Here is a 21,130-nt window from a genome sequence, read left to right as displayed (position 1 = left end):
ACACCATGGCAGAGCAGCCAATCATGTTACTTGAAGTTATCAGTGCTTTATGTGTGTGCGTAAGTGTACGAGACTAGGGTGTGTCTCGGAGCATGTGCTCATGTCAGATGAGGTGTTGGGTGTAACGGGTCAATGTTCACCTTTAATCTGCCTGAGAGGTACTCTCGCATAGCCAGGAGATTGGGGATCTCCCCCACCTACCGATACGTAATTATGGTGACATCTAAATTAGCTAACAAAACTATGCCCACGCCCACTGCTCTGAAAACAAATTATGTGGAATGCCCTGACACACCATCCATTAGGATGTGTATCACTGGTCTCTTTCTAAATTGGCCTGAAAAACACATCTATCTAGGACAGGGGTCTTCAATGTTTTCAGGCCAAGGACCCCTTAATTGAGAGAGAGATGAAGCAGGGACCCCCACAAACTTTTCATAGATTCCATATAGTTTCATCTTTGACAGCACAATCATCAGTGTATTTTGGATTCTAGAACTATCAATACATAATAAAGTTGACCTTTCACTCTGTACTTAGTCTGTTCTTTCCCCCCTCTACACCAAAGCTATTTGTTGTCTAAAGTTCTCAGAATATGGACGCTAGGGTTCAAGTGGTTAATATCAAAAAGGAGGGAAAAACGTTTCTATCACACAAAGATTTGGAGGACCCCCTGTAGTAACTCTGAGGACCCCCTAGGGGTCCCGGACCCCCTGTTGAAGACCCCTGATCTAGGAGACCACAAGAGGAGACACATTTCCCTATTCTCCCATGTACATATAGTTTTGTATTTTGTTGATGAATTGATGATGTCTTACTGACTGTACCACAACCCATTTACTTTTCCGACTAATTAAGATTTCAATGCAATCAAATCCACTGAAAATATTCCACCAGTGATGTCACTGGGGTAGAATCTTTTAATGTGGAAACTACCCTCAGGGCCATAACATTGTCCTTGTTTGCCATGTTTACAGCAAAGAAGCAATATAACAATTTCAGATCATATAAATCAGGTGCACAGTACTGGTGACCTTAGTAGACTCTATTGGCCGTGATGAAAACGCAAAATGTATAAATTGGAACAAAAGGAAATGCAAAAACTGATAGAAAGGGGAATTTTCACTGTCAATATGTATTGTATCACAAGTACTATTAGGCTATGATAACGATAAACAAATAACTAAAATGTACATAAACATCCCTTAACTCATTTAGTGCTCCTGAAATTAAAATGTCCAGCGTGCCTCCCGCAGGCTGCATCCACGACCGTTGTCTTATTTTGAAGGCCAGAAGTCCATAGCGTAAACACTTCCGGTTTGACGTCATCACGTCATTCACCGGAATCGCTCGTCATCAACATACTGTTGTGCAATGGCGGATCGGTGCTTTTCAACATGTGTTATATAAGCGAGAATCTACTGCCATCCTCCCTTTAAAAGTGTTGTTTTGAGATAATGGACATTAAAGATGAGATTCCCCGTCTGCCTCAATGTTATGGGATTACTATTTTGTGCTCGTGGATCCGTGATGATGATGAATTGGCGAGGGCGATCGTCTCAGGACCTTCCGCCAGGCTACAGGGGTAGGAGAACCGCCGTTACAGTAATAGAGTACTTTTCGCGAGTATACTCGGGATCGGCACCATGTGCTACTCGAGTATTTTTCACGAGTATTCTCGGGATCGGCGCTAATTGAGTTAAGTTAAGATACTGATTCATGGCATGCTTGACTGTTACATATTGTACAAGGCAAGCATGAATGGCTTTCATCCACATTCTTTGTGTTTCACATTCTAGTATCTACACCAGACCAACAGCGTTGACTGAAGCGCCCAGAGAAACGAGGTGGAATCAAAAACCAAACAAAAACTGCAATCATCCATTCTCCTTGGCTTTCAAGGGTCTACCACATAAGCAGAGGCATACCTGTACTCTCTGCACCAGCAAGACAGACTGCGAGTCATTTTGGTCAGCCTCCAGGATGAGGTCCGTCAGCTTGTGGATGATGACGTCCAGCGGTCCCTGCTCCTCCAGAGGCTGGCTGAGGTCCAGCTGGGGATACAGCCAGAAGACCAGGGTTACACAGCAACAAGGACACATTCTATGGTATTCATTTATATAGACCTTTTTTCCATCCAAAAGCTCTCATGCTGCTAGGAGACAAGCCAAAACCCTTGGACACATCCGATCCTGTCAGCTGTTGGCTGGTTAAGATTATCTTGTAGATACAAGATAACAATGTAGGGCCGGGGAGAGCATCGCCATCGCTTTTCTCTCACCATAGTATTACTTGACAATAACTAGCTAACCTAACAGCTGATTATTGAATTTGCTGTGTACCTTCATACATACTCCTGGGAGAAATCTATCGAGTCTGGTGTGTCCATATTCTTTTTTCAATCTATTTCTAACACATATGACACCGTCATATGTGCTTCCAGTTCAACTCTCCTACAGAGCCAATCAAACAAAGCTATCAAGAACAAACAATGGTGGAGGAGGTTATTACAACAGGAGATGGTTGCAGTTTGTTTGGTACTCTAGACAGCTCAACTTAACACAACGGTTGCTATTCATGGAATGAATGAATGTGCCTTTCAATGATTTTTAAAAGATGAAAATGGTAAACGTTACTCTGACACATTGATTTGATCGTTGTCCATCAGGTGTGTACTGTAGTCACACCTCGCTAGGGATGGGCAAGAACCTCACGATACAATACATATCACGATACTTGGATCACGATACGATTGTATCACGATAAATTGCAATGTGATACATAATATATCATAATATATAAATTGCAATATATTGCGAATTTATATTGAGATGAATCACTGGAAAGCGAACTAACTATAGTACTGCGACATCTAGAGGAGCAGAGTGTCAGGACCGGAATTCTACAATTATTGGTATCAATGCATGAGTTAATTCTTTTTCCTGGAGTATCGACCTTTCAACCTGGCATTCTTATTTTGGGCACGTCATAATAGGCGTAACCTTTTTTCTTTTTTTTCCTTTTTTTTTTGCATCAGAGTACCGAGTATACAGGGCATAAGTGGTTACAAAAATGCTTATCACTTTGTAAGGAAAGAGGACAAATATCAACTTCATACAAAATGTGATAGTTCTTTCTGTAAATGCCCCCCCACCCACGTGAACCATCACAAGTTGCCTTGTGGCTTATAATTAGCAAACTCAGAAGTGCCAGTTCCCAGACTGGCACTTAGTAGGAAGGAGAATTGCCAGGCTTTAGATGCACAATGGCTTCTGTTCTGCTGGGGTCCATGCAAAGCCCAAATCACAAGAAGCCCCTATTGTGATGTTGGCTGAATGTGTCCAGTCAGTAGGAGGGGGGGGGGGGGGGGGGGGGGGGGGGTCTGCCGTCTGTATGTGAGAGAATGAGTGAGAGAATGTTTAAAGTTTCAAATCACAAAGTGTTCGGGGCTATGACTTTATGTTTCTAATATTTTTTTGCTGGCGGATCTAGAAGGTCCTAACTGTATATACTACGAGGCAGTGGGAGAGTGAATTAATGACAGAAATAAGTGTGTGCGTGTGTAGCCGTCAATGGGCTTGCCTCCAGCAGAGTGGCCATGCATTTCTTAATTGAAGAAAAGGCCCGCTGATAAAGCAGGGCTATTTTGAGACAGGCAGAAATCAGCAAAAAACTGACCAGCCTACAGAAAAAACTGCTGTGATAATGGCTGGGGAAGCCCTGTTTCTCTCACAAATTATGCTTGAACTGTGAAACAAATCCCAACATAGCAATACATGATTTCACTGCATTCAGGAAATACACTAGATTGGTCGTGGGAGATGTAGTTACAAACATTTATCCATCATGTATAAAATTGCCCAGTCAGTGCACATTAGTCAGTAGATGCAAATATGATTTGATTCGAGTGTGAATGTTACGTAATGTAGCTGTACACCCATTCATTACTCACACACAGCTAATCAGCAAATGGGGATCTGACTCACAAAAGATAATTCAGTTGCTCGTCTACAAACACAGGTGGAATTCAGGGAGGACCCCATAGTCCTTTGTTTTGCCCAGACGCTATGCAAACTCAGAACAAATACACCTTAACCACACAGATGTGGATCAATGGACAGCTCAGACAAAAGCACGACATGAAACTACAGTGTGCGCATTTATGGCTTTAGGAGGGGGTCAGAGCAACAGTGAATGTGGGCTAGTTAATCATTCTGAGAGGTGTGTGATGGATAGATTACTAATTATTGTAGCCTTGGTCGTGCCCTGAAAAGTATGTTAAACCTGTTAAATATCAATTTTAATGTCAAGTTCTTTATCAGGATCACTGGTGACCACCATGCAATATCGAACTGCAGTTTCCACATAAGCCAGTCGATAAGGTCATATGACATTAAGCATTGAGTAAAGGTGTCAGTCGTATCTAGAATATTGACATGCTTTGAGGGTTTTCTATACTGTGAAAGACTGAGCCTATATTACACATGACCAACCAATGCCATGCTGTACGTATGAAGACGAGAACACATGTTCAATCCATTTAAACCGCAGCCCCTTGTACGGTATCATTATTGCCTCTGACTTTACGCTATGGATACATATCCTCTACATCTTACTTGCAGTCTCTCCATTCCTCTTGCCTGTGGCGACATGCCTTCAAACTTGTTCACAACCACCACATGCAAATATGCAGCACAAAAATGTAAACATTTCAAATGTAATAACGAAGTATTGAAAAGATAAGGCAACAACTCTAGTTCAAACCTCCTGCAGCCTAAATCCACATCAAGCATGCCATTTGCACAGCAGTGTATTGACTCTGATGTGAACGGCCCTTTAGTTTAAAAGGTTAGAATAACACAGTAAACGTTTCAAACGAGTCACAGTGTCCAGCTGTCACAGTGTAGGCACAGAGATGTAAGGATATGCTGCTGGATGATAAATAATACACATCACACACTGCCATGATATAATAGTACAGAGTTGAAAAGTCAACAGCCGTAAAAAACTCTTCTCAGCCTGGGGTAATGGGACATGGAGGGACATGCACTGGTAGCAGGTGATCGGATTGGGCATCGACCACAGAATGGAAAACGCCCCCGTTTTTCGTTTCTCTGTCTCTCAGGTTGACTGTGTGTCGCCCTGTGAGGTAGAGTTGGAATGGCAGGGGACTTGACCCTGCTCTACTGAGGACGTGGGCTTTTAATGTCAAACCTACACAACGCAGGGGGGCCACACACACACACACCAAAAAAAAAAGAAGACTCTACACTGAGGTCAAAACCCATTACAAAACGACACATGCGGTTGGACCTCGCCTGTTCCCGTGCGCAGACTATGTGACCTCTTTCTTAAACTCGTCCAAAAAAGCCGATGGTAAAGTCACGGATGCTGCGCTGAATTCTAAAAGCAGAAAAGTCAGCTGACGTCTCTGGTCGTTCCTTAGGGACAGTGAGCTAGCGGCGGGCCTTGGGAGTGATGAACGGCACTGAAAACAAACTGGGTCCTAGAGGGAGCGACGAGGTCAAGGGCGACATATTTTCGGCCTTCCATGTTGTTTCATGGAGGGATCGTGCCGTTCCCTAGGGAAATCTAAGAGAGTTTTGATCTACAGAACCCATACAAGTGCACATCGGTTCTCAATACAATTTGTGTGCCAGGGTAAAGGGACATAAAGACTTACTGTCTGTGCTATTGGCCTTATGCAAAAGTCGCATGAGGCCAATGGCACAGATGAAAGTCCTTGTCTCTCTGCAAGGTTTTGCCACATGCAATGGATCACCGCACTACAAAGCGTGTTAATCCATCCATTTATATTTGTACCACTTTGATAGTACGTGTGTGTTAGACAAGTTAACTCTAGACTGACCTGGCCGGCCCTCTCCCTGTTCCAAAGTCAGTCAAGACTAAAGTCTGTGATCAGACAGCCACACGATGAATGATTTATTTTGGATGACGATGTAGCACTTGACACCCTGGTGTAAAAGAAATATGTGCCTAAGCCAACTTGTGGCTTCTGGCCACATTTCAGATAAAGGAGAAGGAAAGAAGCCTTAAGGTGACTTTCCAGCAACACCCTGCATGTGTGCAGAGTCAAATTGGGAGCCTATTAAGCACATGACCTCCCTGGAGCCCATTAAGTAATTAGACTTGTCTCAATGCTGAATCACTCTCCGTTTCAGTGAGGAACAGGCTATTAAAAAGGAATTTGCCTTTCAAAAGTGCACATACACTTCACTCATCACAGACAATATGGTAGGTAGTCACTACTTGCCATACAGGCAAGCAGAATCCCAACAACAGTTCTACCTTGTATGCTGGCTGAAAACAGAACAGAGAATCATAAAGACAACAACTAGTAAGTGAAGCGTGTATATGCCATTCCCAACATAATTATTTTGTTGAGTGCTCATTTTGGCTTACTGTGTATGTGCAAGAATTTACTACAAATGCATGACTTTTTAAATCACTTGAGATTCAAGGACATGGCAGACGTGCAACAGCAAGGCTCATGAGGCGCCCCCGAATGAGTTGCTTGGCGACCAAATGTCCGTGCCGAGCAGGCAATGGCCCTGTGCAAGCGCACTGTCAGAGCCGGCGAGCCGTGGGGGAGCCGTGGAGGATGGAATAGGTTATCACATGAACCAAAACAAGGGCTCCCATTGCACATTTCAGCCAATCACAGCAACTGAGAGTTGAAGATTTTGTTGGGAATAACATAAACATAAATCACTGGCGTCCAAACTTTTTTCAAAGGGAGCCACATTAGAAAATATTAAGACACCCAAGGGCCGAATAAATCTAGACATAATGTACTTTCGGTCAGACAATAACAAAGTCAAATACTGTACATAGGCCTAAGCATTGATTTAACTATCATCATCAATATTTATATCAATGGTCTTTTGTCAGGTGTCTGCTCTGAACAAAACACAAATAACTCAGCCTTATCTACCAAATGTAACCAGACGTGCAAGGTAGAAAATGCAATAAAATAGCCTTTCTTTGACCCCTTCAGAATGAGACAACAGGGAACAATCCTGACAAATTATACTCTGGGAAAATATTCTTGTTTGATGGTGCTGGCTGGGCCGTTTATAATACAATTTAAGAATGAAGCCGCAGGCCGTATAAAACGTTTTCCTTGGGCCTCATTTGGCCACCGGGCCGCACTTTGGACACCCCTGACATAAACAGTAAGCTAAAGTTCCTGTGGCAGAAGATTGTGGGGATTCCTACTGCGGAAAGTCTTTGATCTGATCATGTATAAGCAAGGACTGCCTCTACTCCAGAACCAATGGGGAGGACCCATGCTTAGAAGTGAAGGTATGTTGTAGCTTCACTTGTAGGGGTATTTAGCTGGGTCAAAGTTAAGCAAAATCATCACAATGTTGCTCCTGCAAAGATTCCTCAATACCAGAGGTTGTTTATTTTTATGACTTAAGTACAAATGTGCAATTTGAATGAAGCAGGGCAGACAAGAAGGCACGTGGTGACACGACTCCACCTGAGATGATGTTGTAACACTATTCATGTATTGTACTCATAAAATATTGACACGGCAAGCAACCCCTTGGTAAACACACATGATGGCTTTGTTGTAGTGATTGCTTAACCCCTGTCTTAAGAAAGGTCTACATAGTCTCTGTTCAGGTTGCTATTAAAGGTTAAGCCATGTAGCTGAGGTTTGTGGTCTTAAGAAGACGTATTTAAATTAAGCTAAGAAATTCAAAATATCTATGAGCAAATTGCTATCTTAGGGAATAGGCCTAGTGCAATACTACAGAATGCGTTCTTAAGAGGATCTTATCAAATGTTGGTCTCCACAAATTCAATCAGTGGGCGAGATCCAGTAACCTTCCGGAAATTAACTTTGGATTCCCGAGCAATTCCCCTAACCCTAACCCTTGGCATACAATACAAGAGTAACTCAATAACATTTCTTGCACAGTCCATTCAAAACAATGGCCATCTGCCTTGATGGGCTTCACTTGCTTTGAGGGCACATTGGCTTGCTCCAGCCTAAGCCTGGTGGGTTAATCTCATCAGCTCCGTGACAGACAGACAGACAGACAGACTAATAATATAAGGAGTACATGGAGGACTCTCATGAGCTCAGGGCAAATGAGTCAGTATTGATGAGGTTGTGCCAATCCTTTTAGAGCAGAGGGCATATATAACGAGTAGGCGACAGAGATAATGACATCTGAAAACAAAAGCACGTAGAGTAGACCAGTGGTTCTAATGGTCTTCCACTACATATTGCAATATATAATTAAGTTATGAATTATTTTTATATCTATAGGCAAATTGCTATGAATATACATGTAGGTGCGCCTTGAAATTTCAACACATTGGTGTGTCTTGGGAACAAAAAGTTTGAAAACCAGTGGTAGTGGCGGTGTTCTGTATGAAACTCAAAGAACCTACTTTTTGACTTTCTTTGTGCGTACATGATCGTTTTCCCACACTTAAAATGGAAATATAAATGAGCTCCCAAAGGCTGCTCGATTTAGCCATGATCTGCTCAAAATAGGATGATGTCATTAGCTAGTACCAACAGGCCCCCCAGAGGTTACAAATCTATCTACCGGTCTATGACACAGTACTCTGTTCCAATATGGTTCAGTGAGTGCAAGACATCACATTCACAAAGTAAATCCAACATTAATAAACCCACATTATTCTAACCTTTAAAAAATGATCGCCTTGGATGTAAACTGTTTTAGAAATGTCACCTAAAGAATCACATTGGTCATCCAAATGCATGATTCATCTCTACTTCTCTGCCTCCTGCAGTGCTGATGACATACACTAGGTAAAAGTGGGTAAGAGGTGTTACTTTAACAGACATTTTGCCTAACAAGAGGGGCAGAGTGGCATGCTGATGCAGACTTTAACATGTAAGCCCTGCAGTATATACCAAGTATCTTATATACTCCAGTTTGACCTGATGAAATGCCAAGGCTCGAAGCATTGTCAACAAAATGCATGTGGGTGTGGGTTCTATTACTCTTCAGTTCAACATGTTTAGTTATAGGACAGTGCAGGGGTCTTCAACGTTTTCAGGCCAAGGACCCCTTAACTGAGAGAGAGATGAAGCAGGGACCCCCTCTACATATTGTATAAATGTGTTATGCAGATTTTCATCGACTTGTTTGACAGCACTCTCATCAGTCTATGTTGGATTCATGTTAATGTTTTTTCAGACATAGGCACTTACATAGATACGTAGTAAACTTGACCTTTCACTCTGTACTTAGTCTGCTCTTTTTGACCTCTACACCAAACCTCTTTGCAGAAAATAGCTGTTCTACAAGCCTCGCAGCGCGAGGCGTTGAGAGCTTGTAGATCTGCTATTTTTGCTAGGAAGTTTTTAATTGAAAATAATTATCCAATCAGACAAGGATTTGGTGGCCCCCCTGTAGTAACTCTGAGGACCCGCTAGAGGTCCCGGACCCCCTGTTGAAGACCCCTGGGATAGTGTAAATAGCAAATCTAGAAAGTCACACCTCATCCTTATGCAATGTGATGCGAGTAGCTATTTTTTGCTATTAAAAAAAAAAGAGAATCAAAAAGTCAATCAATGTTCATGTCAGAGAAAGCCCAACCAGCCTCAGCCAACTGAAAGGTGTCTTAGGCTTAGAGAAGGATAAAAGCATAAGCAAATAAAATACAAAACATTTTCATTTGATTAGATAACCACATCTATAGTGTTAACTCCTGAGTGTCGAGTTAACTTTTCAAGTGTACATAAATGACCCCGAAAGGGGTGTACTGTACACCCACTTAGTTGAACTAACACTAAATGTTTTAAACTGTGTATTCAAAGGTTGAGTTGCTATCTCCAAGGCTGCCATGTCTATCAGACCACAAGGACACATGTGAAGGTTTAGTGACTGTCTGGGTCAGACTAGAAAAATTATCTGGACAAAATACTACAAGATCCTTGTAGAGAATATACTGTAGGTTAGGTCAAGGTTTGCTGTTAGATAACATTAACCCCCCAAACCAAACACATAGGCCTATATATTAACTCACTATTTCAGGGTCATATACTGCCAAGTCCTTTAACATTTTCCTTGACCGTGCCTCTATCCATGTCCATCCCTCTGCCTGAAACACAGCATCTCTCATCTTTAACCACTTGAGCACTATTTTATTGTACAATGGATAGCAAAAATAGCCCATCTCCCAAGCTCACAGCATCGTGTGACACGTGCCGCATTGCAAGCATCGAGTCGACTGTATTTGATTTGAAAATTGTTGAAATGCTTTCACCAAGTTGAAAGTGGTTAGTATAATAGGTGGTGGTGACAACTTTATACTTAGCATACAGCCTCGCCTAACAATGCCAACGTTTACAATGGATGCCACTGTCTTCTCCGTGAGATGCCTTGTCTGTGACACTGCAGCCACTGACTGACTGGCTCATCTCGCAGGCTGCTTTCACCAGCACAAATGAATGAAACATTGTGAAACCTGCAGGCGTTTGTCATTTGCAGTGACAGCCCAGCGAAAGACAACAGGTAGACCTGGACCCCTTGAGATCTTGGAGCCGACACGAAGGATACGCTGCAAAGATACTGAGTGTTCATTTCATTAAAAAAAAAATCAGTGTAGTGACCTGTTCAAGTTCTTGATACCACATTGGCTGTGGGTAAGGATCTACTGGTCTGTCTCCCAGGAGAAGGATTCAGTGCTGGGAAACAAAGCCCTGCTTACTTTGGGACAATTCCCTGGGCTCTGTTCTAAAGATATCTTAAAAAAGTTGAAGGGATGAAAAGAACCTCAAAGAACTAAACCGGCTTCATAAAAAAGAAAAACGGCTCAAGATAAAAGAATTAGAGGAGACATTAAAAAAGTTTCTGGTTTCTTCTTTCCATCCCAAGGACCATTTTAATTGAAAAGCAACTCGTAAAGGAAAATACAGAGGATATATTAACAGTCATTTGAAAAGGGTATATACAGTGCATGTTAGTCCATGGATATACCCACAAGTTAAAGGATGATTATTCAGAGCCCAGGGAACTTAAGGTGGAAGAGATACAATACAGTACAGTTCTTCAGTGTTAAAGAGACACCTACCAAAAATAGCCGATCTACAAGCTCACAACGCGTTGTGACGTATTGTGAGCTTGTTGTGACACCTTGTGAGCTTGCAGATCAGCTATTTTTGGTGAACGTTCCCCACCACAGTTGTTAGGTACAAGTACCAGTAAGACGCCTAAGGGCGAAAAGTGACCTCGCCCTAAAGGGTGAGGTCGCGCCATCTGTCTTGACCATCTGTCTTGACCATCTATTTTGGCCATATATGGATTCTGTTAGTGTGGTTCTCCTACAGGGCATCGTCTGGGATACAATCCCTTTTATGCCCATATATGGAGATCCCTGTCGCAATACGATGGCAGGTCTGTAGATCTGCTATTTTAGATAATTGAGCGGTGCTAACTTCTACGTCTGGCTTTGTGTGTCCCCATGTCCGAGACTAACGTCATAGAAAGTATGCAGAAACCGACATCACCAAAGCTGATGTCACGGACACAGCGGCCCATACAAGAAGATATGCACGTGTGTCGTGTTTGATACCATGCAAAGTGGTTTTGGAATACTGAACATTTTGAGCATTTGTACCTATAGGCCTAATGTTGACTCTGAACACAACAATGTTGGTAAATGATTGTTAAATGTGTGCTAGACAAGGCTAAATGAGTGCTAAACAAGGCGAGACTAGTTAGACTACTGCCACTAAACTGATGTTTATTATCTGACACCAGGTGCATTAGGCACAGGCAGGTATAGGAAGCAGTGAGGGACAATACTCGGAGGCTCAGAGACACGAAGCAACAATAGGCTGCTACATTACACCCTCCTAAAGGCAAGGTGTGTTGTTTGTACTGACCACTCGTAGATCAACTGAACTCAGTGCAAACTAATATGACGTCACCGCCAGAGCACTGTGAATACTGAGCAGATTGATTCTCTTTCTCAGAGCTTATTTCCATACGCACCCATAGTCCTATTTTTTGTATCTACACACCAAATCTCTTCGGCAAAAATTAATAATAAATATCACAACGCAATATGTTGTGAGCTTGTGTTACTATTGTCCAATGTTTGCCCCAGAATAGGAAGTTAGATTCTGACTAGCTACAGAATGAAATAGAAAAGTTTCGTCATGAGGAAGATATGTTGCTTGCGCAACCTAAGGTTCAAGAGTTATAAGCCAAAACGTGAATTGGGCTGTTATAGTGTCACCATGAGGAGATTTGAAATATTTGGGATGGAGGTTCTTTCTTGGCTTAGTGACAATGTGCGTGCAACGTTTCACAGCAATCCGATGCTGTTAAAAGATTCGCCTTTTTACGGACGGTAGGGGCAAAAAGAAATTGATTGCCATGCTTTTGCCCTGGTGGAGACAATGAATGAAATGAATGAGTTGGAGAAATTCTGAAGAGTCTGTGTGTGTGTGTGTGTGTGTGTGTGTGTGTGTGTGTGTGTGTGTGTGTGTGTGTATGCGGGGGTGTGTGTGTGTTCAACAGTGGAGTAACCAGTACTCGTTACACTTGTTTTCATTCTGGTTCTTCATTTTCATAAGCTCGGTGATTTAAGCCCACGAGTTGCCTCACAAGCTTTTACTGGTAATACTAAAACTAATGGACTTCATACATACTAAAAGTCTATGAGATGTAGATAAACTGCCTCTACAGGATTCCACAAAGTGCCATTCACACCTCACATGCTATGAATGCCGCTATGCATGTAACCATGGCTGTAAGCTTGTACATAAGCTAAGCTACATGTTGTAAGGGTTTGGGTTAAGACCACGTGAATATCACCAAAATCATTAACATTTCAACTCACCTGAACGACTTCAATTCCTCTTTTCCTGAAAGACAAAAACAAAAGATACTGTTTAAATTCATTGTAACCAAACAAAAATACTGTGACTTCAATAATATTGAGAATAGGACAAACCTTTTCTGCTATAGAATGAAGACGTCAAAAAGTGCATACTACCCTTCTCTTGGCAACATGTCAGAACACATGAAAAACAGTACATGAATTCACTAAATTAGCAGGTGATCAAAAAACTATTATTTGAGAGTTGGGAGGACAGAGAAACATTAACTGTTAACATATGACCATTACAGTTGAAATGTGAGATTCATGTCCTGTGTCAGCCACTGGCTTTGGCTCCCAGAGACGGCATCGAAATTCTAAGCTTTGGGTAAAAGTCGGTTGCTTGGCAACCAGTAGAATCCTACAACAGTTAACCATTTAAGCCCTCTATACTAGTAAAACGGACCCGACTTTTCACTCTAGGGCTGTCACAGTTATTACATAATCGTCTAATCGCAATTATTTGACATAATCGTGATTATTTTTCATAATCGTCATAATCATTTCCATGTTGAAAAATATATCATATATTTTAAAAAAAAAGTCAGATGCGACGCGTTGTGAGCTTGTAGATCCGCTATTTCCACTATCAATGTTCTTTTTTAAGTGTAAAGTTGTCAAATATGTGAGTAATTTCTTTGTTACTGTGTCATATCTGCCATGTGCAACTTCAAAGCCTAAAAGCCAAACAGAAATGTAATTGTCAACGACAAAAACACAATTAAATCGTTAATCGCAATTATTTGAGTGACAATTAATCGTCCAGTAAAATGCCATCATCGTGACAGCCCTATTTCACTCTACACCAAATCTCTTTACCAAAAACAGCCGATCTACAATCTCTGCTATTTTTGGTGAATGTTCCCCCCAGAATATGGATGCTGGGGTTAAGTCCTTAGTGGTGTTTGAGCAGCCTCCCCAATGTAACACACCACTACACATTCCACAACTGGAGATGTTATGCCTGATTTCTATACTCAAAGGGCATTGCAAGACAGTGCCAACAAGAACTGACCTTCAAGCTAATGTGTCACATTTAGCTTTAAGAGCTGTTCTTCTCAGCCACGGACACCATTGTTAGACTGAGAATAAAACAGGCTGATCTTCTGCCTCTCCTTCCTGTACAAACTTATCTTTTAATTACTTCACCATGTCTACAAATAAATGTCCACTCACAGTTTTCGATTGTACAAACAAATGCCTTGACAGCAACTTTTGCAGTGCACACAAGCATATCGGTGTACTATCAGAAGATAGGGCTATTATGTAAAACAACTATTTATTTTTTGTTTCAAGTGTACTAGAGCTTCTGCATAGTTTCTTTTTTTTGTGCAGCCTGTCAAGAAAGAGAGAGAAATTGGACATGTTTAAACCTGCTGGCTGTTAGGGAGCCTTTGTCAGGAGGAACAGCCTATTTCTCCATTAAAAGAAACCCGAGTGAAACTTGTTAGAACACAAACTTTAACCACTCAAGGCCTACAGTATATACTGCCAGGGTTAAAGTGGTTAGGAGAGTAATTCCTGCTGGGGAAGGGCTGTCAAATGTTATCTGTAATATCGACCCACAATGGCCTCTGACACACAAACCGAAAAACCAAAACAATCACCACTACACCAAAACAGAGAAGAAGAAAAACCTGCTGCAAGGCAAAGACAGCACATCGTCTCATCTAGGGGACTTCACAACAGGGACAACAACAAAAAAAGAAAAACACCAAAAACACCACCACACAGCCCGTCCCAGTTGTTATGAGGCCACAGTCCCATGGTAACAGCAAAGCAGCCATTCAGTGCTTCACAACAATGTGGATATTTAATACTGCAGCTGGCCCGTTTCATGTGCTGTGAATGGGGCCTTTGGTTTCATCCCAGCTCTGATATATGGAGATTGTCTGTGGTGCCATATTGTTGTACAGGTCAACACTATCAAAGTGATGGAGAGAAGACTAAACAGACAAGTAGCCCAGGGGCAGATCGTTTTGTTTGGGCTCCTCACACAAGAACACGGAGATCTCAGGAAAAACAAGACAAGATACGGCGTATTACAACGTAGGGCTGGGCGATTTGAAATAAAAACCACTGACAGTAACAGCATACACAGTATATCATGCACTGGTATGGCAACTGCATACCAGCTATTATGGTACTGTATATAGAACATATTTCACATAGTACAGAGATGTATTTTGAGAACATTTATTGTGCACTATACAAGTACACAATAAAATCTGAAGTGTTAATTTAACTTGACTCTTGACAGTTATGTATCTCATAAACAGTCATTTAAAAAGGTACACAACTTGTCATGATCATCCTTATGGTAGTTGTATGTGAAGCTATTTAAACATGGTGACAGCCGGGAGAAAATATAATAATGCTGCTGTAGTTCAATAGTGTCTCTGCCTCAGTGATTCAGTAAGTAGCTTATGACTGAGAGAGGAGAGACCTTTACAGCTTTGCCCTGATGGGAGAAAGTGACAGCATTTCCAAAGCATCACCCAGTGATGCTGAAAGCAGTGTATTCCCTAATAAGATTCATTATCACAGTCCCCAGTTTGATTCTGTCTGGAGACCTGTGATCCCTGTGATGCATGTTCACTGATCTCTCTCTGTCCTTAGTTTCCAGTCTCTCTACTGTCCCATCTAAATTAAATATTAATACTAATACTACTACATGGCTGACAGAATTGACAGACACTCTTCATTTGGAAAAAATTAGGTATACCATAAAGGACAAACCTGAACAATTTTAAAAGGTCTGGCAACCATTCATTTCCTTCCTGGAACAAGAGCGGGCCTCCTGATAGTTTGCAACTAATATATAGTAGCGCTCTGGGGTGGGGATTGGCTGAGGGGGGTGGCGACGGTGACATCGGGTGTTTTCGTGTTTTTTTTGGTGTGTGTTGTTTTCTTAGAAATGTTACATTGTCCTGACATCATGTCCTTTTGTTTAAATTCAAAACTAATACAAATATTTGAAACAAATACAACTACTACTACTAATAATAATAACTTAACCTAACCCTTGTGTAACACACAGAAAATCATCGTTAGACATACAGTAGGCTCCCAAATCTCAACACTCAAAAAAAAAGGACAAACAGTAGCAGTATGCAAGATTAAACAAATGCAAGATACTGTATATCCGAATCTCCAGGAAGCCTCAGAGTCTGAATTGCTGTGTTCGCTTATGAATGGACATAAAACCTGGTGTGCCCGAGTGAGGCTCTGCTGCACACTGCCTCAGACCAGCAGGGATCTCCCTGTGCCCAGATGTACAGGACCACCAGGCAGATACCACACAGAAGAACTCAGAATGTCAGATTCACCATATGCTAGGATTGAGTCCACAGGAAAGCCTGGCCTGAGAGGGTGAAGTGTCTAATATCAGTGTGATGCTGCATTTCTTGTTCAGATTGTTTGCTTTATTCAATAGGGATAGTGGACAGACAGAGTATGCTCTGTCTGTACATGAACATAAGCTCAATTGGTTCAAGAGTACCAATGCAGCCATTCTTGTTAATGTCACTAGACCGTAAAAAGTAAAATTGTTTTTCTCGCCTGAGGTTTAACAAAGGAGCTGACACTAATCCACTATAGCAGCTGTGGAGAGGTCTAAGTTTACAGTATAATACCAATGTCTCAACAGAAGTGCAGCAGAGAGATACCTCGGCTCTCTATACAGGGACTTGTATATCCTAGAGAAACAACAGGCCTTCTAAAGCAAAGCATGTCTATATATGGGAGATACATATAGTAAGATGATGTTTAGTTCCATTTTTGACTTCCTCTTAAGCATGACTTTGTTTGTTAACATAGTAAATGATATGGGGAAATATGTTCGAAAAGGAGAACTACAGTAGGAGTGAAAAAGAGAAATACAAGTGAAAGATGAGTTTCATGAGAAGAGATCATGATCATATATTTGGTTCAGTTGCATGCTCCATTTTCCATGTACTGTAAATCTTTAAAAAAATTATAATAATAATAAATTTGTTGTCACAGTGGAAAACACTACAAACACCTTAATACTCCACTTCAATCCCCTCTGGTATACTACAATCCAGCTTCCAGACACGGGACTGATTCGGATGGTGGTGTGAGATTAAAAATGTTGTGTGGATTACAACGTGATAATCTGTTCTGCAGGCTCAATCAGGTTGTGTGAGTAAACAACCCTACTGGAAAGGTGACTGTCCTTCACTAAACCCCAATTACCTATACTTTGTTGCATGAAAATCTGTCGGCTGAAACTTAACACTTGCTCACAAACACCTAACCCACAAGATAATTGAAAAAGCCAAGCTAATAAATGTTTTATTTTTATTCTTACCGTCACCGATAATTTTTTATTATTATTATTGTGTTTTAACAGTGACTGTCTTATAACATGATCTGTTTGACATTGACACAATAGGGGAGATATTGGATAAGAATGTTATGTTCTCATCTCATCTCGTCGCTTCTCAATCTTCGAGGCACTGGCTTTTGTCAACCGGTCATGTATAGTTCACTTCTCTCACAGTCAGTCTGCCAAGGAAATTCATGGCCCACTTTACAACACACCTTACATAACACTTGAGAGATACTGTAGGCCACAACAAGGCAGGCTAACAATCAGACTACACTGTATCTCCCCGTCTGCACTGGATAAAACGCGCATAAGCATGTTAACAGTGAAACACACTTGTTGATTAGTTCGTTGTAATTGTGTGCTTTTGGACAGATTTTAACATGTACAGAAAAAGAGAAGCACAGAAGAGCCAAGGCTGGCCTGCAAGGTCTTCAAGATGCTCATAGCAATGAGGCTTTCCACCGACACTGAACTGAACACAAGTTTGTCTATGGGCACTGCAACTGTAGAAAAGGTGATTTGGGGGCTTGGAAATATTAATGTTACTATAATGCAATACAATAATTAGTGTCCCATTCATGGTACATCTGTAGAAAGTATCTCTTCAGGAAACCATACATGAGAACGGTCGTTTTGGGGATTCTAACTCTGTCATCCATTTTCAGGCATATGCATATTTAAACATGATTGTGCTACTCAAAACTGTAAAAAAAAGTCACTAATGTTTGAAATTCCTCTGTAACAGACAGATATATAGCCCCTTGATGCTATTGAAATCCTACCATGATACTCTTCATCCTGTGCCCTTATTTTCGGCACTATGTATAAACCAGGATAGCTTGATTAACTGGAGGTAGGTAACTATTGTGTAATACATTCTTGAACAACCAACCATGGCCTATACATTTTTATGCAGGGCTTTTTGTCCCTTGGTGTGTAAACATGGAAGAATGCCTTTTATTATAATAGACAAGGAAATGGCATAGAGCCGCCAGCAGCCCCATCAACACTGCTTTAATGGAAACCTCAAATGTCAAAGAGACATGAGAGAGAACAGAGTGGACAGCAGGGGAGCACTCTCTAATGGGAAAGTCGTAAATGGGAAAGACCAACTGATGTTGAGGGAAAGATGGTATTCAAATGCCATAATAAATCATCATCAACAACAGTAACCAGGCCTAGACAGTAGACACATTGTGAAATGTCAATCTTTAGGCTTTTTAAGAACACATTCTGTATGACAAGGTCATCACTTTATCATGCTGATATACAAGATTGTTTCTTAAATATTTGAAGCATAAGTCCGTGTTCGCGACACCTAAAGCAGTGGTTCCCAACTTTTTAACTCAAGAATCAAAAGAGAAATTAGACGTTTGCCCGGGACCCAAACTAAAGAGCAGATCTAGAAGCTCACAACACAACACTTCACGCCACGTTGTGAGCTTGTAGATAGGCTATTTTCACTATTACTCAATTAAGATCTTTTTTACATTTATGGAATTTCTTAGATTATTTGTTTATTTGTTAAAATGTATAAAAACTGTTTTTGGGGAGGGAAAAATCTTGCCATGCGTGGGATGAGATTTAAATTTCTACATACCTGCACAAGTCAGCAAAGGCCTGAAAATTCAGCTTCTTCATCTTCTTCTCGCTGAGCCAATAGCCGACTCTCCGTCCCTTCAGGAAGGTCTGCATCTCCACTTTGGCTGGTTCTCCTCACTCAGTCTAGAGATGATGTGACTGAACGGTGAACCTGGACAGTTGAAAACAGGAAACCGTGGCCTCACACAGAGCAGCCTACCAGAGCAGGGAGGGAAAAAAACACAAGTTCAGATCACGACTTGTAATGCGAGAGCTCATCCTACAGAGCAAAATGAGTAGTTAGTAGTATAACTCTGAGAGTGCAGTAAATGTGTCCATAAATGGCCCCATAGTGTAAAAACGGTCCCTTCTGGGTCAATACATGTATAATTATTTAACATTCTCACTTCTCGGGTGTTTATAAACTAAACACAGGATCATAAAGCTTGCCTTGCAACGAGGCTCCCTGCGGGTCTGATCTGTAGCTATAGTACTTGCAAAACAGCACACTGTCAATAGCATTCCCGTTACCAGCAGCAGCATGTCGCCAACAGCCTATCATCATTATGAATTATTAGTAGTATTACCTATGCCCCCCTAACGTACATGGCTAACATTAGCTGGCTAGCTAAGTTAGCAAACTGCACAGCTAACCAATGGTATGCATTGCAAAGGAGTAAGCGCTACCTTGCTAACAATGCTCCCCAACGATGAGTGAATACAGCTCTGACATTTCGGGAATATCGAACAGGTTAACTAAAGCTCCAAGCCTGGTCAAATAACACACGAAAACGACTGTCTGAATGTAAAATACAAGTGGCAATGAAGAGATCTAGAGCTGTGTGGCTCAAGAAGAAGAAGAAGCTAACCTGGCAGTTCTTGTTTCTTTCTAGCACCAGTTCCTTGTGAAATGTGTTGTGTTCCTAGCTCGGGTGGTTTCCCATTCTCCGTTCAGTCCGTGTCGTCGCTGAAGTTTCCAGGCGAGCTGACAGATGACAGAGATGTTTCTGACGTCCTCTCAACCTAGGAACTGAACGGACTGCTGCTCAGTGCTCACACACTACACTACACAGTGCTGCTGCTGCTGCTGCCTGCCCTGCCTGCACACACCCTGATACCACACCACTGTCTGACTGACTGTCACACTGACTGCACTTCAGCCCATTCCCATCCCCGCCACACGGGGCGCTACAAGCACGATTTCGTACCTGGCCCTACCATACTATGGGGGCCCATCATAGAGTTAGGGGCCCCATAGAAATAGATATGTTTTAGATAAGCCTATATCTATGCAGGCCCCCTCCACAGACACCCAAACTAAAACAAAAGAAAAAAGATTCCAGCAGATAGATTTTTTTTCCTGTCAGTGCTTCTCAATATATGAAACCAATTATGTTTAAAGGGGCACTCCACCACTTTTCAACCTATGTTCATATAATTGGTCCTCACTCAAAAATAGCTTTTTTCTTTTCTTTTTTTCTCTTTTTTAATCAAGCTTGTACAAGCTTGGGCATCCACTAGACGCATCACAATCGGCTGACGGCACCAGAAGCTCCGTGCAACTTCTGCGCAATGCATGATGGGGTGTTGGAAAGTTGTGGATAGAGACCAGGATTACTGCATGTTTTTTGTGAGGGTAGCCTACTTACCCTAGGGGATACAGGGAGAACATGCAAACTCCACACAGGGCCCTTTCACCAACCCCTCCTAGGGTATGGGCACTGATGATGCGGAGGAGAGAACATGCCCCATCGTCCCTGCCAGGAATCGAACCCAGGACCTTCTACCTGTGAGGTGACAGGCTACCGACTGTGTCACAAAGCCCCCATCCCCATTTGATTTTTTTAATTTTCAATCTATGGGAATCACTAAACAGTTAAAAAAGTGCACAGTAAAAATCCAAAATTGATTAAAAACAGACATGCAAATGTAACTATTTTACCACCCTAAACTTGATAAACTGGACCTGAGTTGGTTCTGTTGTACTTGGTCGGAACCACCTTTTTCCATATAGCATCAAATCTCTTCAACAAAATGTGCAGTGCTGGAAAGGTGTCTGTCCTAATTACACAAATTGTTGGCCGTGGTCAGGTCCAACCCTTGACTCCTGAGTCCTGAGTCAGACCCGATCATAGTTAACACAAACTTTAGGCGTGGCAAATGATAGGCCTACATTTGTTACAGGGACGCCATCTTCTGGAGAATAAAATAACTGAAAACTTTGTGCTAGATTCAGATTTCAGACTAGTACACTAGTTAGAGTTAGGCGTAAGTAAGTAACCATGCTATAAC

At 41.7% G+C, this 21,130-nt stretch overlaps 2 protein-coding genes across 2 annotated transcripts in view; one reads left to right on the top strand and one right to left on the bottom strand.

Annotated features, from left to right (window-relative positions):
- LOC308305883 (inositol-tetrakisphosphate 1-kinase-like) overlaps nt 1–19,848 on the bottom strand; it is a 41,759-nt gene extending 21,911 nt beyond the window's left edge. The window contains exons 1-4 of the mRNA XM_080750779.1: nt 19,708–19,848; nt 18,858–19,054; nt 12,865–12,889; nt 1,929–2,054 (exon numbers count right to left, since the gene is read on the bottom strand). Of these exons, the coding sequence (XP_080606905.1) occupies nt 1,929–2,054; nt 12,865–12,889; nt 18,858–18,952 (246 nt within the window). The 5' untranslated portion in view covers nt 18,953–19,054; nt 19,708–19,848. The remainder of the gene's footprint in view (nt 1–1,928; nt 2,055–12,864; nt 12,890–18,857; nt 19,055–19,707) is intronic.
- Nucleotides 1–21,130, top strand: part of LOC308305564 (transmembrane protein 179-like) — a gene marked incomplete at its 3' end in the record, with an annotated part of 467,552 nt that overhangs the window by 190,753 nt on the left and 255,669 nt on the right. The gene's annotated exons all lie outside the window — the stretch shown is intronic.

The sequence above is a fragment of the Nannobrachium achirus genome (genome assembly GCF_963921795.1).
Source record: "Nannobrachium achirus genome assembly, chromosome: 20".
NCBI lineage: Eukaryota > Metazoa > Chordata > Actinopteri > Myctophiformes > Myctophidae > Nannobrachium > Nannobrachium achirus.
This window is presented reverse-complemented; position numbering and strand designations above follow the sequence as displayed.